The 26281-nt window shown below is 37.6% G+C and overlaps 1 protein-coding gene across 3 annotated transcripts in view; it reads left to right on the top strand.

Moving 5' to 3' along the window:
- klf8 (Kruppel-like factor 8) overlaps positions 1 to 26047 on the top strand; it is a 91138-nt gene extending 65091 nt beyond the window's left edge. For all 3 annotated transcript variants that reach the window (XM_048165346.1, XM_048165347.1, XM_048165348.1), the window contains exons 3-6: positions 4089 to 4551; positions 14966 to 15077; positions 22583 to 22725; positions 23237 to 26047. In XM_048165346.1, coding sequence (XP_048021303.1) covers positions 4089 to 4551; positions 14966 to 15077; positions 22583 to 22725; positions 23237 to 23418 — 900 coding nt within the window. In that variant the 3' untranslated portion in view covers positions 23419 to 26047. The remainder of the gene's footprint in view (positions 1 to 4088; positions 4552 to 14965; positions 15078 to 22582; positions 22726 to 23236) is intronic.
- Positions 26048 to 26281: the final 234 nt, after the last annotated feature.

Genomic DNA, 26281 nt, shown 5'->3' with positions numbered 1-26281 from the left:
CATATCAACAGTAAAATATGGTGGTGGTAGTGTGATGGTCTGGGGCTGTTTTGCTTCTTCAGGACCTGGAAGACTTGCTGTGATAAATGGAACCATGAATTCTGCTGTCTACTAAAAAACCCTGAAAGACAATGTCCGGCCATCTGTTCGTGACCTCAAGCTGAAGTGAACTTGGGTTCTGTAGCAGGACAATGATCCAAAACACATCAGCAAGTCCACCTTTGAATGGCTGAAGAAAAACAAAATGAAGACTTTGGATTGGCCTAGTCAGGCCAAGTCCTGATCTCAGTCCTATTGTGGCATCACCTTAAAAAGGCGGTTCATGCTCAAAAACCATCCAATGTGGCTGAATTACAACAATTCTGCAAAGATGAGTGGGCCAAAATTCCTCGACAGCGCTGTAACAGACTCATTGCAAGTTATCGCAAACAGTTGATTGCGGTTATTGCTGCTAAGGATGGCCCAACCAGTTATTAGGTTTAGGGGGCAAGCACTTTTTCACACAGGGCCATGTGGGTTTGGATTTTGTTTTCCCTTCATAATAAAAACCTTCATTTAAAAAATGCATGTTGTGTTTACTTGTGTTATCTTTGATTCATATTTAAATTTGTTTGATGATCTGAAACATTAAAGTGTGACAAACATGCAAAAAACAAAAAAAAATAAGGAAGGGGGCAAACACTTATTCACACCACTGTATATAAATTCTTCAACAAGTTAGTTCAAATGTACCACAATAAATGCAATAGAATGTGATTAATTCTAGTAAAGGTGGTCATGAGAAGTTTAAAAATCTTGCAGGATCATCATCATGTTTTCCCCTCTTTTCATCAGTCTTTTTATTGGCTGTTTTAAGATCATGTTTGACTTTCTCCATAACGTTTTACTACATTCTCACTAGAATTCAAATGGGTTGCACATTTTATCATAGGAACGGCTCGTGCAAATCTTATTACACATTTGGAGCGCGCTGGTGAAGACGCCTACGGTGATTTGTGCGCCAATCATGTTTATGAAAACTCAGAACACGTGATGTACACAATTAATTAATAGCCTGATGCTGTTTCGGTGTGAGGGTTAGAGTACAGGTGCTGTGCCATGACTCCCTGACAAATTATTACCCCCCTCGTTGAAGTTGCTATCTGATTGCCTAATACTAACCCCTCCCCCACACTTAATCCTAAACCTACCAATACTAGGGGAGTAATAATTTGGCGGGGGTTGAAATTTGGCACAAAACCTTTAACGTGAAAAGTGCCGGTACGCAAGAAAAAGTGAGTGTATGCTACAGATTAAAATCTAGAAGTGCCGGTGCATACCAGCCACTTCGAGCACAGAGTAAGATTGTGTGGGTGTTTTGAATAAAGATCGTGATCTTTTAATGATTAATCATGTTTTTGTGCTGAATTTCGTATTGTTTTTGTAGGCTTTTGAGAAAATAAAATACAGAAATCCCTTCATTTCCCTAAACAAATTGAACCAATCTGAACTGGAATGCCAGTTTCTGTGACACTAGTGGCACCTAGCGAAATTACACAAATAAAGCATATTTTCAAACAACCTTTTGCACATAGCGCCTCCCCCAACCCAAACATCACAAGCACAGTTTTTAAGGAAGGCATGTCTCTACAGGTTAAAGTAGTCTACTTTTAATAAAAGGTCCATCATATTTGGAATACTTTTAGCTGTGTTGCCATGTGTCATCATGAGTAAACATGACAATAAACTGGGTTAAGAGGATGTATTTAAAAAAATCTTACATGCATTACTTTTAAATTACAACCATGTTTTGTTACATAACTACAAGTCAAGGGTTGGGGAGCCAGTAACAAAATGAGAAAATAAAAATAACTAAAGAAAAACCTTGGAGATAGAACTAGGGCAATATAACCTCCTGTCCCAGAGTCAACACAAATACCAATTCAAATTTATATCTTTTAATTTGAAAAGATAAAAAATGAATAAATAAAATTAATAAATAGAAACAGTAATCTCAAAGGAAGTATTAACAAACATATAGGGAACAAAGACTTCAGGGGAGAACTAGGCCAAAATAACAAACTAATTAACCCAAGATTATTCATAAATTACCTAGAAAAAGATCATCCAAAAATAAAGTACATACAATCTCCCTGTCTGCCCATAACCAGGAGAAAAAGAGAAGTACAAACAAAAAATGGCACCCTCTCCCTACATTCCCTTAAATCAAAAAGAACATAAAAATACTACCAAACATAATTAACATAAGACAGAGAAATAATCAAAAGGTGTTAAAGGGTTAGTTCACCCAAAAAAAAATTCTGTCATTTATTACTGACCCTCGTGCCGTTTTACACCCTTAAGACCTTCGTTGATCTTCGGGACACAAATTAAGACATTTTTGTTGAAATCCGATGACTCAGTGAGGCCTCTATAGCCAGCAATGACATTTCCTCTCTCAAGATCCATTAATGTACTAAAAACAAATTTAAATCAGTTCATGTTAGTACAGTGGTTCAATATTAATATTATAAAGTGACGAGAATATTTTTGGTGCACCAAAAAAAACTAAATAACGACTTATTTAGTGATGGCCGATTTCAAAACACTGCTTCAGGAAGATTCGGAGCATAATGAATCAGCGTATTGAATCATGATTCGGATCGCGTGTCAAACCGCCAAACTGCTGAAATCACGTGACTTTGGCGCTCTGAACTGCAGATTCGACACACTGATTCATTATGCTCCGAAGCTTCCTGAAGTAGTGTTTTGAAATCGGCCATCACTATATAAGTCGTTATTTATTTTATTTTTTTTGCCGCACCAAAAAGTATTCTTGTCGCTTTATAATATTAATATTGAACCACTGTACTCACATGAACGGATTTAAATATGTTTTTAGTACCTTTATGGATCTTGAGAGAGGAAATGTCATTGCTCCCTATGCAGGCCTCACGGAGCCATCGGATTTAAAGGGATAGTTCACCCTAAAATGAAAATTTGATGTTTGTCTGCTTTCCCCCAGGGCATCCAAGATGCAGGTGACTTTTTTTCTTCAGTAGAACACAAATGATGATTATCAACTTCAACCGTTGCGGTCTGTCAGCCGTATAATGCGTGTCAATGTTAGCACAATTTATAAGAGTCAAAAAACATGCATAGACAAATCCAAATTAAACCCTGCGGCTCATGACGGCACATTGATGTCCTAAGACACGAAACGATCGGTTTGTGTGAGAAACCAAACAGTATTTATATAATTTTTTACCTCTAATACACCACTATGTCCAACTGCGTTCAGCACTCGGTTAGTGAGGTCTAATCGCGCTCTGACAACTGAAGTGGTGTCTTGCGCTTATACTTCAATGAGTGCGAGACATCACTTCAGTTGTCAGAGCACGATCAGACCACACAAACCATATTCAGAGACCAGAGTATCATATAGGCCCAGAAACTGCAAAGCAATGTGCTAAAAGCCACTCAGAACACCTTAGCAACCACATAGCAGTGCTCTGACAACCATCTATGAATTCCTAGCATCATAGCAGCAAATTATGCTCAGACAAGCACCACAAGTTTAGCGTTTTAAGTGGACTGTTCCCTTGCTGCTGCTAAAAAAACACTAACCACTCTGTTTGCATTAGACATCATTCAGGAATTGCTTTCAAACGTTTATTACCTTTACCAAAAGCATAAATATACAGGCCTTAAGGTTAGTTATAAGTCTTACTGCAGAGGGAGCTCAGTGGGTGTAACTTGTGCACAGACCCACGCACACACACATACACACACACACACACACACACACACACACACACACACACACACACACAGATCTTTGCTTTGTGTATGTGTGTATAAATTAGTGTGTCTACGTTTGGCTGTGTTGAGCTGGACTCATGCCAGGTTCAGGCCTTCTCCTCTGCAGTGCAGAGGCCCAATCTGGCCAGCAATTGTTCCTGTGTTTTGTGGAGCTGCTGCTTTGTACCCTCCCTTTCCTTTCTGTCCCTCCTAATCTTCTTCCTCACCTCATTTGCTCTTCCATATTCCTTCCTTATCTCCTTTATACCCTCGTATTCTTCTCAGTTTTCTTTCTTGTGTCTCTACAGAAAGAAGAGCCGTTAGACGATTGTCTTGAGCCCACAGACCTCAAAATCAAATCCTCACCCCCTCCGCTCTGTGACATCAGCACCCAACACAATGATGACGACCAGACGGAACCTGTGGACCTGTCCCTCAACAAGCCCCGCCCATCCCTTCCGGTAGCCACGGCGACCTCTACTCCTGCAAACCCGCCTCTCCAAAACATCACGGCAAGTGCCACCATCCCGGCGGTGCTGTCACCAGGCTCCATACTGGCATCCACGCAAGGGGTCGGAGGTCAGCAGATCCTCCATGTCATCCACACCATACCCTCCGTGAACATGCCCAGTAAAGTGGGGCAGCTGCAAACCATCCCCGTGGTGGTACAATCCTTACCGGTGGTTTATACAACCGTACCCACAGATGGAGTGGCCACTGCTGCCATCACTGTACCTCTTATTGGAAGCGACGGCCGGTCGGAGGGATCAGGTGAGATATCTGTGTCGTCAGGTGGTGGCAATTGCGCCCTGACCTTTGATCTTAGAGAGATATAGAATGAGATTGCACAACCTCATAAATCTATATAATAGCTACAGTAGTAGTATAGTAGTAGCTTTTATGCAGTCTTTCAAGTTAAAAGTCAGTATAAAAACCTTTTCGTGGTGTATGTGCTTCTTTGCAGATGACATGCCTTGAAATCCGAGCAAAGTTGTGTAATACAGTGGCATGCAAAAGTTTGGGAACCCCTTGCAGAATCTGTGAAAATTTGAATAATTTTTAACAAAAAAAGAGATACAAAATGCATGGTTTTTTTTAGTACTTTTATTACTTTTTTAGCATGTTATTATGTTTAGTACTGTCCTAAGTAAGATATTTTACATAAAATATGTTTACATATAGTCCACAAGACAAAAAAAATAGCTGAATTTATTAAAATAACTCTGTTCAAAAGTTTGGGAACCCTTGGTTTTTAATACTGTGTGTGGTTACCTGGATGATCTACTGTTTTTTTTGTTGTTGTTGTTGTTGTTGTTGTTGTTGTTGTTGTTTTGGTTTTTTTGTGATGGTTATTCATGAGTCCCTTGTTTGTTCTGAGCAGTTAAACTGAGCTCTGTTCTTCAGAAAAGTCCTCCAGGTCCTGCAGATTCTTTAGTTTTCCAGCATCTTTTATATATTTGAACCCTTTCCAGCAGTGACTGTATGATTTTGATATCCATCTTTTCACACCGAGGACAATTGAGAGACTCAAACACAACTATTAAAAAAGGTTCAAACATTCACTGATGCTGCAGAAGGAAACATGATACATTAAGACCCAGGGGGTGAAAACTTTTTGTATTTGAAGATCAAGGTAAATTGTACTTAATTTGTCTTCCGGGAAACATGCAAGTATCTTCTGTGGCTTCCGAAGGGCAGTACTAAATGAAAAAAAGAAAAGAAAAGATATTTCAACAAAATAAGAAAAATTTAGACATATCCATCCTGTTCAAAAGTTTTCACCCCCGGCTCTTAATGCATCGTTTTACCTTCTGGAGCATCAGAACCAAGGTGTAACACAGTTCGTATATACAGGAAGAAGGAGGCGGGATCTGGCAAACGTTAAACACTTTAATATACAAAATAAATAAACAAACAACCAAATGAAAGTAATGGCGGCAGTCCCTAATGGACGACTGCTGGCCACACAAACTTAATAAAGACATAATGTAAAATCCAGGCCTGGTCCTCTCTCGTCCTTCACTGTTGTCGCTCCTCCTTTTATGGTTCCGGAGCTCCTCCTTGAGAGATCCGTGCAACGCGCAGTTGACGGCCTCGCATCGTTCCCTCATGCTCTCGCCCCGCCCTGCTCGTCATATACCCCCATCGCCCTTTGCAGGCTGGGGGGTACCCACAAGACTGCACTCTACTCCCCCCCGGGGGCCAGTCTCGGCCACCGCAGAACCTAGGGATAAGGACAGACAAGACGAGAGAAAAGGAGACGGAAGCACAGGGAGCAACAGACGAGAAAGGGAAGAGAGAAAAAAAAAAAAGACTGGTCTAGTTCTTGGACACACTGCCGCTCGGTCCTCAGCCAGCCGAGAGGCTCTTCCTCGCGGTGCCATGCGATAGTACTGGACGCTCGGTGGACGGCTCGATTCTCCTCTGCCCCCTGGCAGCCGGCGTTGGCTCCTCCAGTTGAGGGCAGCCGGCAGCGAGTCCCCCGTTCCCTGCTCCTCCCCTTCAGGCTCCTGCCCATGCTCATCACACAAGGGTTCCCAAACTTTTGAACAAGGTTATTTTAATAAATTCATCCTTTTTTTTTTTTTTTTGTCTTGTGGACTATATGTAAATATCTTTTATGTAAAATATCTTACTCAGGACAGTACTAAATAAAAAATAACATGCTTTTTGTATGATCTCTCTTATTTTGTTAAAATTATTACACAGTTTTACAGATTCTGCAAGGGGTTCCCAAACTTTTGCATGCCACTGTAGATGTGAGTTAGAAATACATGTTTTTTAATATTCCTATTTTTTTACTTGTTTGTTTCCAGAACCGTAAATCGATCAAATATTTAATTAAATCATTTGAAATATTAAATATTATTGAATAATATATAAATTATAATATTATTAATTATTTAAATTTTATTTATTAGCCTCATAATATTTTCATTGTTTAAATATTTGAATTTATTTTTAAGGACAAAACAAAAAATTGTAATAATATTCGACAATATTATTGTTAAAAAACAACAACAAAAAAAACATTTTAATAAAAACACCCAAAACATAAAAAGACCCCAAACTTGTGAACAGTTGTGTATGCTGAAATTAAATCTGCATTAATTCAATGATAAAACTTTCCCTACATTTTATAGATGTAATCTTAAATGTTAAGATCATATCCAATCAGCTCTGAAGGTTCAGATCAGTTTTTAGAAACCATAGAGAACAGAATTCAGCAGTTACAGTTGCAAGAAAAAGTATGTGAACCACTTGCAGAATCTGTGAAAATGTGAATAATTTTAACAAAATAAAGGAGATAATAGGCTACAAAATCCATGTTATTTTTTATTTAGTACTCTCCTGAGTAAGATATTTTACATAAAAGATGTTTACATATAATCCACAAGACAAAAAAATAGCTGAATTTATTAAAATAACCCCATTCATAAGTTATATTAGAAAAGGTTCAAACATTCACTGATGCTCCAGAAGAAAACATGATGCATTGAGAGTCGGGGGTGAAAACTTTTGAACAGGATGAAGATGTCCAAATTTTTCTTATTTTGTTCAAATATACATTTTTTTATTTAGTACTACCCTTCGGAAGCAACAGAAGATACTTTCATGATACTTTCATGACAAATTAAATACAATTTACCTTGATCTTCAAATTCCATATGTTTTCACCCCCCGTCTATTAATGAATCATGTTTCCTTCTGGGGCATCAGTGAATGTTTGAACCTTTTAGTTGTGTTTGAGTCCCTCAATTGTCCTCAGTGTGAAAAGACGGATCTCAAAATCATTCAGTCACTGCTGTAAAGGGTTCAAATATGCAAAAGATGGTGGAAAACTGAAGAATCTGCAGGACCTGGAGAATTTTTCTGAAGAACAGAGCTCAGTTTAACTGTTCAGAACAAACAAGAGACTCATGAAGAACCATCACAAAACAAACAGTCGTAGATCATCCAGTTAACCACACACAGTATTAAGAATCAGTGGTTCACATACTTATGAATGGGGTTATTTTAATAAATTCAGCTATTTTTTTGTCTTGTGGATTATATGTAAACATCTTTTTATGTAAAATATCTTACTCAGGAGAGTAATAAAAAAATAACATGCATTTTGTATTATCTCCTTTAATTTGTTAAAATTATTCTGCATGTGGTTCACATACTTTTTCTTGCAACTGTATAATGTCAAATTGAACAGATTTGTTATGCATGCATGAAGTGGCGAAGTGGCATTGTGCAGTTGGTCAAAAGTAAGAATGCAAATATGAGCCTGGGATGAATCTTGTCTCCTCTATTTAAAACTGTTCATATGGTACTGCTGATCTTCTGTCCTTTAGTTCTACCACCCATTTCCTTTAGGTGGTCACACCCTTGGTCTCGCCCTATTACAGTTTCGTGCCATTGCCATTTAGTTATCAGTGTACAGACGTTGCTTCTTCCCACACATAAGGATGTGCGTATAAAATACAAAAGATGATTTCAGGGCGAGGCAGAAACAAGCTTAAACTTTTAATTAAAAGAGATAATGAAGCAAATCTTATTGGCCTTCATTAAAAAGGAAAAGAAATTGCAAAGTAACAAGTACATGCTGTGTTAAAGTTTCACTCACAAAAAGGGTTTTTCGAGGTTCCTGATTAAAAAAATAAATGCCTTTTTGTTTAAAAGAAACATTAGAATATGGACTTGTTTCATCATCTTTTGACATAGGATTTAACTTTTAAGCAGGACAAAATTTGACCAGTTTGAAATTGAATTTTTTAATTTACTTGTTTTGATAGTATATTCTTAGTTGGTGTGTGTTTTTTTTTATTTATTTTTTTTATTTTTTTTTTTATCTCACTTATTTTAAAGTACTGTTAGTATAATTGTATCTTTTCTTTTTTTCTTCTGTGAAGCGCTGTGAGATGCTACTTTTAAAGGCGCTATAGAAAATAAAGTTTATTATTATTATTAAGGCAAGTCATTTCACTTGGTGGCCATCTTCGAAACAGCTCCTATCTATTTGAATGGGGAAACATTAAATTATATAAAGCTGATGATTAAATTTCATATTTGAAATCTAACAACTGCCTTATAAACAATGATGAGAATAACAGCGTAAAATAAACGGCGTTACTAATGGCGTTAATTTTTTCATTAACGAGTAATCAAACAAATTACTTTTTCCCCTGTTACAACGCCGTTACTGTTACTGACAAAAAAAAAAAAATGCCGCGTTACTATAATTGAGCTCACTGAAGCGGTTTTCATCTGAGTAGGCTCTCTCTCAGCCAGGACCTGCAAAGTTTTTTCTCTGGGGTGTGTTGGGGCGGGACACGTGCTAACAGATGATGATTGGTGTTTGACTAGAGATGATAGACCTGCAAAGTGCTTTGTTGTAAAGAAATAGTACAGGTTAGTCATACACAAATATAATTTTAAACTGATAATAATGTCCGATGCTCTGTGTGTGTGTCAGAGCATGCGAGCGGAGTGCGAGCTCAAACCAGAATACCCTTTGTGACATGCTGGATCGAAAATATGTGACTAGTAGTCGACTAGTAGTTGTTCATTTTAAGCCATTAGTTGACTAATCACATTTATATTAATTTGATTTCTTGAATACTGGAGAGAATAAACCATAATAATGAGCGTTTACGTATATAATCAGAGAGTAGCCTATTTCTTTTCGTTTTGAATTATTTTGTTTAAAAGTAGACATTTTAAGCTTTCTATATATATGTACTTCTCATGTCTGTGAAGCAAGCAGCCTATATGCTGAGTTTCGGTTCATTTAGCCTATAAGACGCGCTCCAGTTCACATGCAAGTGATCACGCCAGCGCCTCCATGCCATGATTATATTGTCTGCTATATTTGCTTCTTATTTATTAAATCCAGGCAATTGGCTGATGAAACATTGACTAAAATTAAGATACAATTTTTACAAAACGAAATTCACTTTAAAGAAAGGCTTTCTACAAAAAAAAAAAACTTAATGAAATGGTCAAAATCATGTCTGACCTACTCTATGTCTCCCGACATATATTGCACATCTTATGATGTATTCTATCTTACTCATGCTGTTCACTTTTCATAATCATAGATAAATTTAAAACATAACATAGGCCTACTTAAACAAATAATAATTTATTTTTAAACTTATATTTAATATTGGGGGCATCCAAGTTAATTGACATATTTGATTTAATTTTTTTTTTAAAGTAACGCAAGTTAATTTCCCTGGTAATTAGTTATTTTTATAATGACGTAACTCAGTTACTAACTCAGTTACTATTTGTAAAAAGTAACTAGTAACTATAACTAATTACTTTTTTAAAGTAACGTGCCCAACACTGCTTATAAATTTAGTTTCTAAATGCTCAAATCATGACAAAAAATAATTATTTTTCAGGCTGGACCAGCCAATACGCATGTGTGTCTCAGAACACTGTTCTGTTTCTATAGCAACCAAAGCTTCTAAAGGTATAGTGAGGGAATAATTTTACCAATTGCCGATTGACTCTTTTATTTAGAAGGATTTATTCCACCATATTGCGCATTGCACATTCTCCATTCATAGTAATACGAGTGCACCGTCTTTGTATCAATAAAGTCTTTGGGGATTTCAAACAAATCCCTTAGACTAAGTATTAAACTTTGGTGCACAATTTTTCCCAAGACGAAACTATGGTTACCATGAGATATATTTTGAAAGAACCATTGATATTTAGGTTACAGAGTGATGCTTCACCCCTCTTAAGAGTGAAATGGTTTGGTCCACCACGGTCTTTTCCTTCCCATTGCCCTTTTAATCTCTCGGCTTTCAGTCTCCCCTGAAAGACACCATGCAGGTCTTGGACAGTAATAAGAACATTTAAACACACAAAAAATGCTGAATAAAATTTGCTGAATGTTTTTTAATGGGAGAACCCCACCCAAATAACACTATGGAAAAATGCTAATGCTTGCTTAACACACTGATTCAACCCCAAAGTCCAAACTCAGGGACGAGTTGTGCTTGGCTCCTTTTGTTTTCGGTTATTAATTTTGTATGTAGCTCTGTGAAACCCAGTTGAATGTAATGGAGAGATTATGAAGGTCAGTGAATTGTGTTATTTGGGTGTGGACGATCTTCAAAGAGACCATAATGTAGATCAGTTTCTTTTGGACTCAATTTATGGGAAAACTACTAAGGTGGAGGACTCAGCATGCTTTATTGAGCAGGTCCATAACACCCCAGTGAGAGGCTGTAGAGGTTTTTTTTCTTACTTTTTTTTCTTTCTTTTGAGTAACTTGGAGCAATTTAGAAGATAATCTTTGAAAACTCTGGGGCATCTCCATATCATCTCCTCTGTGGTTGGTTGAATGTCACATCAAGAGATATCAGCCCAGTACTCAATTAGCCACACCCCGTGTCAGTATGGAACATAAATTTAACTTTTTTTTTTTTTTCTCTTTGTCCTGTGGACTCGAGAACTATCTGGTTGCCAAAAACATACAAAGAAGACTTCTTACAAATTTAAAATAATGGTCTGAATATTATTAGGTTTTGGAAGTTATGTTGTTTGAATTAAATTTTAGGCAGGAAGGCTTTTCTGTATTTGATTTAATTGCTTGTTTGAGAAATGGGCCCAGTGCTCCACTCACACCTCATTTTAGTGGGAGGCTTTTTAAACAACCCGAAAACGTGAACAGAATGGATGGATGGATAGATAGATGGATGGATGGATGGATGATTCTAATGGCGAATAAATAAAAAACTATACAGCATAACCACTGATTCCCGAACAAATTCTTTTTTGTAGTGAATAAAAGTCATACAACATAACCAGTGTTGTCCATCCATTACCAGAACAAATGATTCTTGTGAGCCGATTCTTTTTAGTAAATCATAACCATAAAGCCCAAACCAGTGTAGTCCAACTGATTCTCAGATGAATGACTTTTATGAGAAAAACAAAAGCATGCAGACAGAGTGAGCAGTGTTGTCCAACTGATTTCTTAACAAATGACTCTTTTGAGCTGATTCTTTATAGTGAATCGAACACAGCTTACTGTTATGTTGTGAGACTTCAAATCAGTTACTGACAGGTTTTTCATCTGTCAACATACAGTTAAAAAATCAACATTGTTGTACTTTACCTAAAAATAATAGTTAATATGTAAAGGCCAAGGTTATAGTTATAACTATTATATTATAACTATATAACTAAAACTAAAACTAAAAACCTTTTAATTATTTGAAATAAAATTGTAACGATGTTCGTAAATGTGGGAAGAAGGAGGCGGGAACCGGCGAACATTCAACGTAACTTTAATGTAAAATAAACAAAGAACAAAACGAAAGTAATGCCGGCAGACCCTCGCGGACGTCTGCCGGCCACACAAACATAATAAAACATAACGTAAAGTCCAGGCCTGGTCCTCTCTCGTCCTTCACTGATGTCGCTCCTCCTTTTATGCCTCCGGAGCTCCTCCGTGAGAGACTCGAGGCCGGCACGCCTCGCAGGTGACGCTCATTATCACTCGCGTCACCGGCCTCGCACCGTTCCCTCACGGCTCTCGCCCGCCCTGCTCGTCACAAAAATGTTAACTGAAAAAATGTATGCTATTGCATTTATGCTACCTCTATAATGACAGGGAAAAGTCATTAAAAGTCTGTGTTAACATCTTTTGCAAGAATTGTTTATAAATGTAATTTAAAATAATTACATTTTAGGGGGTTAGTTCACCCAAAAATGAAATTTCTGTCATGAAGTACTCACCCTCATGTCGTCCCAAACCCGTAAGACTTTTGTTCATCATCAGAACACAAATTAAGATATTTTTGATTAAATCCGAGGGTTTCTGAACCACACATAGGCAGCAACATCATTGTACATTTTGATGTCCAGAAAGGTAGTAAAGACATTGTTAAAATAGTCAACGTGACTACAGTGGTTCAGCCTTAATGTTATGAAGCAACGAAAATACTTTTTGCGCACAAAAACGAAATTCAATTGTTAAATAAAGTCATTTTTGTTTTGTTTTAACGACATGAGGGTGAGTACTTAAAGCTGCTGTCCGTAACTTTTTTTGTTGTTTAAATTGACTGTACAGAAACTGAAATCTACAGGTAACGCTAATACACACTAAATACACAGTCACGCAATGCTGATGTTGTTAACATTAACAATTTGAGAACAAAGTATAACAATAATAATAATTTGCAGTTTGACATGATGTGAGCTAAGCGATCGTTAGATTTAATCGCCATTGGCAGCGCGATTTACTGTAGGCCTAATGCTTTTTTTCCCTTCAGTTAGTCAGAATAAAAGTGGCAGACATGTTACTTACTTGTTCAGATGACATTCTCTGGTGAAAATTCTTATTTTGGTCATACTTCCAAGACTACAATCTGTGATTCCGAAGTACAGTATCCACACTGATGTGGTGATTGACAGCAAATATTAGATTCATCCGCACCGAGGAACCATGCCGAGGCACAACACATGTACAGATAATAATTCCGCAAACAACTGCAATTGCAGGTTTCAAACAGAGATAGTGACAAAGAAGCAAAATTACGAACTTCAGCTTTAATGACAGAAATTTCATTTTTGGGTGAAGTAACCCTTTAAAGTGCCCCTGTTATGCTTTTTTCAATATTACCTTTCATGCAGTTCAATATATCTTTTTGTGAATTTAAAATGTCTGCAAAGATTTAAAGATCAAAGTGCACAACAAATAAAGTTAATGTCTCCTAAAAGAAAGAATTGATTCTGAACTTCTGCAACAAATCGTCAGCAATTCCAGTCTCCCTCCCTGTTACAAACCTATGTAGGTCCATGTTTCCACCTGGCATTAAAATTTGTTGTGGTCGATCGAATCACAAGTGGACGACGCTAAATACAGATGTAAACGGCGTGTAAAACGTTTTGAGCTTTTCCACTTTCGATGACTTCCAGAGGTAGTCGAAAATGGATTCGACCATATTGTTTTCGTAGTGAAAACGCTCATGTGGTTGAATGTGTTCTAAAAGCCACAAAAGACCGCCTACTGATCTAACGTGTAAGGTGAGCACGCAGTTGCCAGAAGGGATTTAAACTTTTTCGGCTGAAGACACTTGGTTTGAAGATGAAATACGTTACCAAGCACAATGTTCTTCACCATTACTGATTTCTAACACACACTCGCAGTGTTCGACCGGTCTTGCGGCTATCAGGGCAGAAACTAAACCTGCTGCTCTCCATATGTTTCTCCGTTATCTCCGGATGCATTCATATGTAAATTGTGCAAGCTTATTTTGTTAATTAGATCGAAAGATCTAAAAAAAAAAAAACAACTTACATTTACCTGCCCACAGACCCTCCCCTTGAAGAAATCAGGACAGAATTGGTTGAAAGTGGACAAAAGAGATGGATTAAAATACCAGGTGGAAATGGGTATGTGTCTCCCTTGTCCACTTGTGATCCGATCGACCAAAATGCATCTTAATACCAGGTGGAAACAGGGCCTAGGTTTGCACAATGTCCATCCATAGACAACAGTCTTCTTTGGCTGCCTGTGAAATATGTATACTTTGACCGGCCTTCAAACACTGCAGTTGTAGTTGAAGCCTGAAAGAGTTTGGTTTGTGTTCGACATGTCACTCAAGGAGATGTTGTTTTCTGCACTGTGAAAGCAAATCCACTTTAATGCACTTCCATTAATGTTTGAGGACTCAGGCTCGAATTGGTACGGTACAACTGATGCCATTGTTACTGTTCATATCACTTTGTAAACAAGTGTTGAGGAAGCCTCCGAGGCTGAAATTCAGGTATGGTAATAGGCGTTTCATTTCCAACGCGCTGTGAGCAGTCGTCCAGTCACAACAGACTGGGCCATCTGACCAATCAGAGCAGAGCAGGCTCTTAGAAAGGAGGGTTTAGAAAGACTGAATCCTTTATCGAACCATTTCAGACACTGTGAGAAAAGAGGTGATGCTGCAATGTATATTATGTGAAAATGTATGTTTTTTGACCTTGGATGCATGTAAACGTATTGTAGGAGACCTCTAAAACAAAACCTTTAAAATAGCATAACAGGGGCACTTTAATAATATAAAATTATTGTCATTAAAGCAAAAGAGTTAAATACTTAAAAATATAGAAATTCATGTTGATTTTTCAATTCAGTATTTCACTCAAATTTGTTTTATTCACATCTGTGTCATTTCAGTGCGTATAAAGCCAGGCTCAACCTCTCCAGTGGAGTATCAGTCTGACAGTGATGCTGAAAGCGGCACAGAGTCTGGATCAGCCTCTTTTAGCACGCAAGGGATGGACCCCAGGTGAGAAAGAGTGTATCTGCATGTCCATATACTTCTGTATATCTCCATGTCAGGATATATATGTGGTAGATTATCTGACACCCTGGTCTATTGGCATCACTGCACCACTCCTCTGGACGATTATGTAATCTTCAACACACTGAAGGCCCATGGCTCTTCTTTGCGTTGATTACAAGCTGAATGCATCCTCTTCTGTTGGGTGTAAGTGTGTGTGTTGCTGGGCAGGGTTCTCTCCAAACTGGGTGTAAACAATGTTATATAACTTGCAATGTCGTCACACCTTTTAAAGAGTGAGTAAAATGCAAAGAAGGACAAACAGAAATGGCAGGGTGACAGGGCAGGATGGAAAACAAGAGAGTCTTTGGCTGGTGTGTGTATAATTGTTCAGACATGCAGTCAGGTGATTGCTGGAAGAGAGAAATTCGATGGAAATTAGTTGGGAGAAAGAGGGGGAAAAGGGAGTGGACTGGTTTGCAGCCAGGGAGGGGAAAGGAAGAGGCTGAGAAAGAGAGAGGAAGGAAAGGAGGGGAGAAAGACATGGGCTGGGGGAGGGGTATTGGAGCAGGAAGGGAAAGGGAGAGAGATCGGCATTGAACTGGATGATCTCCAGCTGTATGGAATTTAGATACACATACACGCTTGCTCTTCAGCTCTCCCTGGTGGCCAGTTAGTATTGTTGCACTAGGTGTCATTATGGTGCTATTTTACATATGCATATGCATAAAAATTAGAGGCTCATATTTATTATATCAGTATTGATTTTTTATCAAACCCCATCTCTATTTGTCAGATAAACAGGAAGTCCCTAGCCAAACAATGTTGTGGCAAATAAAATACACAGTGCACCTTTTTTCAACCTTATTTTTTTTATCATCTTTTTTATAGGACTTTGTGGCTTCATATTTGTCAAGCTTATTTTATGTGTGCACAATTTCCCTGCTTGAAAGGGAGGGTAACATCTTACCTTAACTGGATTTCACTCTTCTTTTTTATTGAAAAGCATCAAATATGTCAACAGAAGAAAGGTGGAGTTTTTGTATATATATTTTTTAACATGAAGCACTTTCATATGATGCACTGTAAAACCCAATAAGTTCAGAATACTCAGAACATTTGAGGAAACGTATTACCTCAAAACATTTAAGTAAACTAACTCATTTATTTAAAGTTGGTAGAACTTAAAATTTTTGTGACAAGTGGGGCGGGGCTGAGAGCCATGGAAGCGGATCAAGGCCAGTGTGGTGCACAGGTGTCTCTCACTAACAATCCCGTCACCAGCATCCCTTTCCCAACTCATCATAATGTTAATTACATACAGTTTATTTACATAAACATCACATTCAGATCTTGGATAAATGTTACATAGCAAATAACACATGCTATTATAACTATCAGAGAGTCATTACATACTTGCATATATGTAATCAAATAACATATGTGGTCTTAAATGTTTTGCAGCTCATCCTCAACCTAACCACAGGCTCCACTCTTCACCACAGTGGTAACCCTACAAAACTAACATAACAGAACCCCCCTGAATCCCAACATAACACAACATTAAACATTATCTTATATCTCCATATGTTAATCTTGTGCAAAAACACACAAAATAACACTAAATTTCAACAGTTATTTATATGGTCTAATGCAAAGCATGCTGGGAATTAGAAATCTGCTGCAGCTCTACTCAATCATATTAAGTTCAGCTTACTACAATGAAATTTTGAGTTCATGCAACTTTTTCCTATTAAGTACAATGAACTTTCATTATTATTTGAGTGAAACAAACTCATTTAATTTAATTAATTTCACTGTTCGGTTTTACAGTGTGTTATTAACAAGCTTAATAAACTTAATTAGTATAATCTGCACTATACACATTTCAGAAAATTAACCTAAACACATAAAATCACAATATGTGCATGTGAAATTAGATTTATCACATTATTTTAGCGATCTGTTTTAATCACGTGAAATGAAGAAATAATTAACATCCCATCATCAATTTCTCTCATGATTAAGTGGAAATACAAACACGGATATACAAATCAATACACTAGTGCAATAATGCCATTAACATTTACAACATAGAACTACATTTAGCTTTAAACAGTAACGTATTGAACAGCTAAAGTAGGTCACGAAACTTTCCATGCCGAGCACAGACATAGTTGCTGCGTCATTAACTGAATCGGCATCTGCCGCTACACCAGCATCATCCTGCTTCATTTACAGATGCAAAGTGAGTTGTTAAGAGTGCTCACCGGCTTCCACTTATTTATATATTTATTATTTATATTTTTCCATGTTATTTATTTATTTGTTTATAATCAATTTGTAATTAATTTATATCTTTCCCAGTTTGACTTGACAATATTCTTTTAGTCTATACAGAAGAAGTAGAAGGGGAAAGTGCCACAGTTCAAAACCACTGCACCTTGAAATGTTACATAAAACTTGTAAAATGTCAAGTTGACCAAAATTTTGCTATGTAACCCAAAAGAAGGGTTGATTCATGTGGAGAATTGGTATTGCCTTTCTGTGACACTCTCCCTCCAGTTTCTTGTGATGAATATGCAAGAAACAATCATTTTTCATTTTTCATTCAGTCATTTTTGTTTGGTGCCATTACTGGTGCAGAAATTACAGTCTTCACCTTCAACCCTGTAAATCCTGTAAACCCTGTAAATTTTTTCGATGGCCAATGCCGATATCTTAAAGAGCAGGATGGCCGATATATATAGGGGAGACTGGGTATGGTTGTAACACTTTTTGCTTCAGCATTGGTAACTCACTGAATTTTTGAGCTAGAGTACTCAAAATTTTTATACAAAGTACCCACATTATTTTACCCACATTGCCTTTGTTACTAATCTATTCAACTACTGTGGTAGGTTGTGACACATGCTGGGGTAAGTTGTAACAATTAGACAAAAGAAGCAAAAACACCATGCATTATGCTTCAAAAACAGGTTTATCGAAATAGTCCAAAAGAACAATACAAAGCAATGCCTCTTTCTATGATTGACCACAGCTCAAATCCACTTAGACCTACTGTTTGACTCAGGAGTTTGTGCATGTGTTTTCTAGGACAAACTTCCTTAGCTGTATTTATGCTTAATGAACACTCGACTGCAGTGATCCATGTCAATTTATATACATGTATGTGTGTGTATTTATATATACATAATAATTATACACAGAACAAACACACATATATTATGTAAACAAAGACTCTTATTTTGCACACGATTATCACGATTATCGTTGAACAGCCCTAATTCAGATTTGACTCGATTGCTGATATTTATATGGCTATAAAGTAGGATGAAATTCTAGTAGTGTCTTTAACTACTATGCACTAACATTTTAAGTTAATGATTTGATACAATGCACTTAGGTACATACATGTTTATACATTGTACTTATGTTATAATTATCTGCATGTAATTACATCTGTAATTAACTTCTGTAAACACAGCTATAATTACATTGTTGACCATTCCCTTTCCTTCCCTTTTAACAAACCCTTTTAAAAAACCCATACCACTAAACCTGTCCCTAACCTTACTCGTATCCCACTTCAGTAGCAGGAAATGTTTTTTCATATAACATCAACACAATAAGTACATTGTACCTATTTTCACTGTAAGTACATATAGTAGTTAAAGATACCTAATATAAAGTGTAACAGAATTCTGATAGTTTGTAATGTAAATGAATGAGATCTTTATTACAGTATAGCAAACTTCTTACATAAAATGCATATAAATATCAGTTGTCACTCTATATCTCCCAATAATATGTCTTAGTAAGATAGGGTGACCATACGTCCTCTTTTTCTCAGACCTAAAAAATGCGTCCAGCCAGGATTTCTAAATCGGCCAAAATGTCCGGGATTCGGCTTTTGCTTCCTACAATCTGACACACACACACCCGAAGTGCGCGCACAAGCCGCCTCTCTGACAGCGTGTGATCCCTTCAGTTCTCTTTCGTGCCTTATTATACTCAAACGGTTAAATACACACACAGACAGTTATGTCAACATGTCTGTCTTAATGAGTATTCATGTAAAAACAGACATTTATGTCTTAAATGAAAAGTTGGGAAAGATATTGGATACGTGTCAATAGGATCCGTGCATTAGGTCTTAAAGGTGCCCTAGATTGTTTTTTTACAAGATGTAATATAAGTCCTAGATGTCCCCTGAATGTGTCTGTGAAGTTTCAGCTCAAAATACCCCATAGTTTTATTTAAATTAATTTTTTTAACTGCCTATTTTGAGCCATCATTAACTATTCACTGATTTTTTCAGCACGGCCCCTTTAAGAGATGCGCTTCCTCTGCCCCACGAGCTCTCGACTATAATACAGTGCATTTACAAAGTTCACACAGCTAATATAACCCTCAAATGGATCTTTACAAGATGTTCGTCATGCATGCTGTATGCATGCTTCGAATTATGTGAGTAAAGTATTTATTTAGATGGTTACATTTGATTCTGTGTGAGTTTGAGGCTATGCTCTGTGGCTAAAGCTAACATTACACACTGTTGGAGAGATTTATAAAGAATGAAGTTGTGTTTATGAATTATACAGACTGCAAGTGTTTAAAAATGAAAATAGCAACGACTCTCGTCTCCGTGAATACAGTAAGAAACGATGGTAACTTTAACCACATTTAACAGTATATTAGCAACATGCTAATGAAACATTTAGAAAGACAATTTACAAATATCACTAAAAATATCATGATATCATGGATCATGTCAGTTATTATTGCTCCATCTGCCATTTTTCGCTGTTGTTCTTGCTTGCTTACCTTGTCTGTGCACAGATTCAGCCGTTAATACTGCCTTTCCTTGTCTAATGCATCGAATGGGCTGGCATTATGCAAATATTGCGGTCATACATATTAATGGTCCCGACTGTTACGTAACAGTCGGTGTTATGTTGAGATCCGAGTGTTTTCCGGAAGTCTTTTAAACAAATGAGATTTACATAAGGAGGAGGAAACAATGGGGTTTGAAACTCAATGTATGTCTTTTCCATGTACTGAACTCTTGTTATTCAACTATGCCGAGATAAATTCAAATTCTGATTCTAGGGCACCTTTAAAGTGAAAGCAGCCTAATACAGTAAACATGCTGCTGTCTATCAAACAACAAAAGAAAAAGAGAAAATGAATAACTTTTATAACTTTAGTTTATTATTATTATAAATCTTATGAAAATGTATATTTAATTTATGTGAAGCCTATGCTGTTTTAGTTTTACATTTGATTATGCAGTTTCTTTATTTCTTACTTGAATGCTATAACACTGATGGTCAAGTTGTAATGATGCTTTCTTTTCCCAGATAGAATGTGAAACATATATAGGCCCTATTGGTATTATCATTTTCAGTTTTTAAATATAATTAAAATTGATTTTACAAACTTAAAGCAATATCGAATATCACATTATTTAACAAGGTATGGCATATCACATTTTTCTTCAATATCGCACAGCCCTAGTGGAAACATTGAAGGAGCTTCTGTGTACACAAAACAACTTATATATATATATAAGTATACCGGAAAACAAAAGGAGTACTGAAATTATTTTTGACTGAAATAGTTATTATTTGTTATTATTCTATTGTTGAGGGCCAAAAGTTGAATGGAAAGGATGTATTCCTTTATGTATTAAAGTTCAATAAGATAGTTGCATGGTTGTAAATGCATTTGTTAAGTTTTTAGGCACAACCCAAAAAAAAAAAAAAACTTGGCAGTGCCCTCGGTCAAGATGGCCGCCGCCACGCCTGAGCCCTCGGTCAAGATGGCTGCCGCCACAGCTCTGCATCTCTTCCTCACCCAGGATTCAGTCCCTGACCTCAGTCCAGTGATGGTTCCCATCCCTTACCAGAGTCCAGAGGCGACTCTCTCCTTTGTCCCGAGTCCAGAGGCGACTCTCTCCTTTGTCCCGAGTCCAGAGGCGACTCTCTCCTTCGTTTCCAAGTCCAGAGGCGACTCTCTCCTTCGTTCCGAGTCCAGAGGCGACACTCTCCTTCGTTCCGAGTCCAGAGGCGACACTCTCCTTCGTTCCGAGTCCAGAGGTGACTCTCTCCTTCTTCCCGAGCCCAGAGGACATCATAGCGCCTGTCTTGGTGCAAACACTTGTGTGTGCTTGGGCCACCCACACAACAGCTCCAGCCTCTGACCAGCATCCAGTGACGGCTCCAGCCCCTGACCAGCGTCCAGTGACGGCTCCAGCCCCTGACCAGCAACCTGTGGCAGCTTCAGCCCCTGACAAAAGTCCAGAGAGGGCTCTTGTTCCCATACCGAGTTCAGAGAGGGCTCTAATTCCCGTCCCGTGTCCAGAGAGGGCTCCAGTCCCTGAGTCAGTTCCAGACTCCGCTCCAGTCCCTGAGTCAGTTCCAGACTCTGCTCCAGTCCCTGAGTCAGTTCCAGACTCCATATACCCGTGAACTGCCTGACCTGCCATGACCCCCAGAACCACCTGACCCGCCATGGCCCCCCGACCTGCCAGATCTGCCACGGTGCCGCTCTGGAGGCTCCCCACCCCCTGAGCCACGCCCTTACCAGCCTCCAGAGTGCCCACCCCCTCCCCGGTTGGACTTTTTTGAGGTGCGAGGTCACGCCTTCCAGGAGGGGGGAGTAATGTCAGTGTTCTGTGTATGTTTCCCTGGTCACATGTTCTTTGTTCTCAGTTTTTCTCGGTTGTCGTCATTGTATCACATCAATGTATAACGTCCGTGCTATACGTATTCATCTCCTGCGTTTCGCCATTAAAGTCCTTGTCTTGGAATCTCCATCATCCGTGTGTTTCCCTAAACCATTCGGCGTGACAAACCTAAAGCCGCGCACACACTTAACGATTGTAAGGCCGATTATGAATGTAAATTGATACTTATGACTGATCGTGCTCAAACGCGTCCAGTCAGAGCCAGTTGTGTTCAGTCTGCGATTACAGTCGGTGTTCAAATTCCACGTGTAAGTATATAAATCTGCTTCAGTCGCAGGAAACAATCGCTGTATGTTGAGCACAGTCTTAGAATGTTTTAGCTAGTCATTAAATGTGTGCCCGGCTTAAGGGGGGGCATATTTAGAATTATTCTAAAAGACCTTTTAACTTGCTAAAAAAAGTATATACAATTAAATGACAAAAGGCGATTTTAGTAGATTGTGTACAACAGGTTTTTGATCATGTTGATAATTTACAGGCCTTAGAAATTTGTGTATCAAATATCATACAGTAGGCTTTATAGGGTAAAGAGTGTTGCAATAAAAGATTTTATTGCATCACTGATCTAACTTGATCACTGTAATCCAAAGGACGTTTGATGGATTAATCTGTTTTACTCATGAAGATAATGCTGAATGTTTGTACCTGCCTTCACATGCTCAAATGTGGTCTTAATCTTTAGATAATCTATGGATAGGTTTGGTATGACTTGAACTGATCGCCACACCCTAATAGCTAAAACGTTTCACTTTGTTCCTAGTATGAATACAGATGTGGACATACAAGTTGACCCCGACTCGCCGGACATGAAGAGAAGACGTGTGCACATGTGCGATTATGATGGTTGCAACAAAGTCTACACCAAGAGCTCGCATCTGAAAGCCCACCGGAGAATACACACAGGTACTTTTTTGTGGTCTGTAAGATATGTATGTTTGAAATTAATTAATGCTTTTATTTAGTTAAAAAAAACAAACAAAAACAAAAAAACATTAAATTGATCAAAAGTGACAATAAAGATATTTATAATGTTAAAAATATTTGTTTCAAATAATTGCTGTTCTTTTATACTAATATTAGAATCATTTCTGAAAGATCATATGACACTGAAGACTGGAGTAATGACTGCTGAAAATTCAGCTTTGCCATCACAAAAATAAATTATTTTATGATATTTTGTATTTTAGTTATATTAAAATAGAATTTAAAATTGTAATATTTCACAATATTACTGTTTACTGTTTACTATTACAGTCTTTTTGATTAAATTAAAGCAGCGTTGGTGAGCATTAGACATCGACCCCATACTTTTGAATGAAAGTGTGTATAATATATTTATATATACATGTATGTATGTATGTATGTATGTGTATATATATATATCAGTCATATTGACGTGGTGATGCCTTTACAGGTGAAAAGCCATACCAGTGCACATGGGAGGGCTGTACCTGGCGCTTTGCCCGCTCTGACGAGCTGACGCGACACTTTCGCAAGCACACCGGCATCAAACCCTTTCGCTGCACCGACTGCGATCGCAGCTTCTCCCGCTCTGACCACCTGGCACTTCACCGACGGCGCCATGTCATGATGTGATTTTTGCGCCACCCTCCCCAGCCCTCACCTCCCTGCCTGCTCCTCAGGAGACATGCGCGCCCATCCGGGGATTCCAAATGCTGTTGACGCCACCTCCCCAGTCTCCGGATATGAACATATGTGTTGAATATGGAGAAGGATATGGTGCAATCATATTGGTTACCCCTCCTGGTCAACATGTCTGCAGTTTTCTGCCAAGCTTCTAAAAGCCACAAACCACCCGTCCACTGGTGACCTTCACCTCCATCTTAATGCCTGATCATTAGCCGTTACTTGAAGGGACTATAAGAAAGGCAAACCGCTCGCAGCATTGCTATAAGCAGAGAGTGAAGATTGGGGAAGGTACCCCTTATTGAGATGATTCTTTTGAAACAAGTATAGAAGTTTATGAGAAAATAAAGGATTTTATGCAAGATGGTTAGGAAAAAAGTAGAGTTATGTAATAAATTTGGTCAACAAGGTAGAGTTATGTAATAAATTTGGTCAACAAGGGTTGGATATACATCTACAGCTGCCTTTTCGAATTTTTACATTTTATCCGAACTTTTTGTTGTCCTAAATTTGTATACAAAGCTCTACATGCATCTTGGGGCCTATACGTTTCTGTGTGGATGGAAGTTAACATAGAGTGCATTGTAAAGACAGCTGAAGATGTACCTTGATTTAGATGTTTTTTTGTTTGTTTTTGTTTTTTTGTTTTTTATAAATAGTTTTGGTTTGAGTTTTGAAATGAGAAGTAGAGGCAGGGAGCTGACAAGACTGTGAATTTTTGTAAAATATTTTCCTTGATTTGATTAGTATGTGTTGTCTAAGCATCTTCCCAAAAATAGTTTGGCGCAAAAACAGTATTTTTCTTTTTTCTTTTTTTTCTTTTTTTTTTAAAGACATTTTAATTGCCAATAATGGAGTTTAACATAAAAAACACCTTTTGATATGTGTAAATCTAACCTTCAGATATTATTTCATAAGGCTGTGAAAAACATTTTAAAAAAACAACATAACTCGCAGGGAAAGGGGGGATCTTACTAAATTGGTGTGTATGTGTGTGTATGTCTGTGTATAAGCACACTTGTTTGCATATTTGTAAAGAAGACATAATCGGAGATATAATAGTAGAGATGTCTAGATGCATTGTTACTTCTAGCCCATCAGAGCCTTAATTGAAGTAAATGTGCAAATTTGATTTGCGCAACAGGTTTTCGGAGTTCCTCGGGGTTCGATACTGGGACCCCTATTTTTGTGAGGCACCTTGAAAATCCCTATTTGCACCTAGTTCACAGTGACAAAACATGTCTTAACAGTTCCTGCCCTGATATGCATGATATGCAAAAATAACCCCTCAACCCCAACAATATGTTGAAGTTATTGGACAGTGATATTATGAAAATGTTGGGCAGAGTCCATATAAATCTGACGAGAGGGTATCCTGGACACTTCTTCCCTCTAGCTAGCACTCATTGCCATGGTCATAATTTCCGTTGCTAGCAGCTGAGCAAGTGTGCATTATGCTTTTTTTCAGAAGAAATGCTTGTTTGATTCCAGCCTTTGAGAGCTAAGTGCATGTCTGCAGCAGCTACAAAAACTTTGGTCCAGAGAGCAATGTAGTCGCAAGTTTGTATTGTTCTCTCGCTTCAACTTAAACGTTACTAAGCACATCTTTCTAGAAGAGTATATGCATTTGATTGCAATCCCTTTCTTTTTTAAAACTGTTCATAGACATACAGACAATGAATAATTAAAGAGTTAATGTACATATTGTATATAATCTACAAAGTTCTTGAATAAATGTAACGGGTGGATTTCTATTTTTAACACTGACTAGATAATGTGAAATACTCATTTTCTTTCTCTTTTTAGTTTTTTCTTTGAAATGTATTTTTTTATTTCTTTTTTAATCTCTTAAATTGAATCCCTAATGTGTTGTACACCCCTAAAGTGTTGCATGGAGAGTAGAGTTTTCTTTACGTCGGTGAGCATGTCAAAGCATTGGTGCCCTGACAGATGTGGCCTATAAGCACTGATAATCCACATGAAATCCATGAAATGTGTGCAACCATGGCCATTCATAGCACATGCATGGCCTATTTCTAATTACTACAAGACATGCTGGTGACATGTACCTTCATATCATCCTAAATTTAAATTATTGTTTTCCAAGATGGCATATTGTTAGGAGTCAGCCCCTTGTCAATGAAGTGCCCACGACTGAATTTTGTGACATCCTTGTCTATCTGAGCATGTTTGATTATCATCACTTGTATCTGATTTGTTTAAAATAGTATGCAATCTTGTGCTTGAATCATGAAAGGGTTTGGGGTTTCGTGTGAGTGTATGTGTGCAAGTGTGGTTATCATTAAATTCTCTTTTAAACTTTCAGAATCATAGGTATTTTATATTGAATGCAGTAACTTATGGGCCAGTACTATATTACTCAGTGCAATGCAGTTATCATTATAACAAGACAAGTAATTAATGTTATTTCTTTTGTATTTGTACAGAACAAGTGTGTAAAGATCAGCAAGGAAAACACAAGGTTTTTGATACTGTGAGAAATGGTGTTAAAAGTCAGTTTCCCTTGTACAGTTGTGATTACCCACTCCTTTTATAGAATAAAATGTTTTGGTGCAGATCGGTGCGTTGTGTATTATAATTCAGGTCCTGTCTATTTTTTCTAATAGTTTTATAACAGTATTTCCAACAAAAATGAACCCCATGCACATTTCATTGTTTAATCCTGGCAAAATCACGCGTTGGTATCAATCTCACTCAAAAAGGGTTTATATACTCAGTTGGTTTGTTCTAATACTTGAATGATCTTAAAACAATTAGGTGGTCAATGTCTTCATGAACTTTGCTCTGTAAC

The sequence above is a fragment of the Megalobrama amblycephala genome, linkage group LG18, assembly GCF_018812025.1.
Source record: "Megalobrama amblycephala isolate DHTTF-2021 linkage group LG18, ASM1881202v1, whole genome shotgun sequence".
NCBI classification, from domain to species: domain Eukaryota; kingdom Metazoa; phylum Chordata; class Actinopteri; order Cypriniformes; family Xenocyprididae; genus Megalobrama; species Megalobrama amblycephala.
This window is presented reverse-complemented; position numbering and strand designations above follow the sequence as displayed.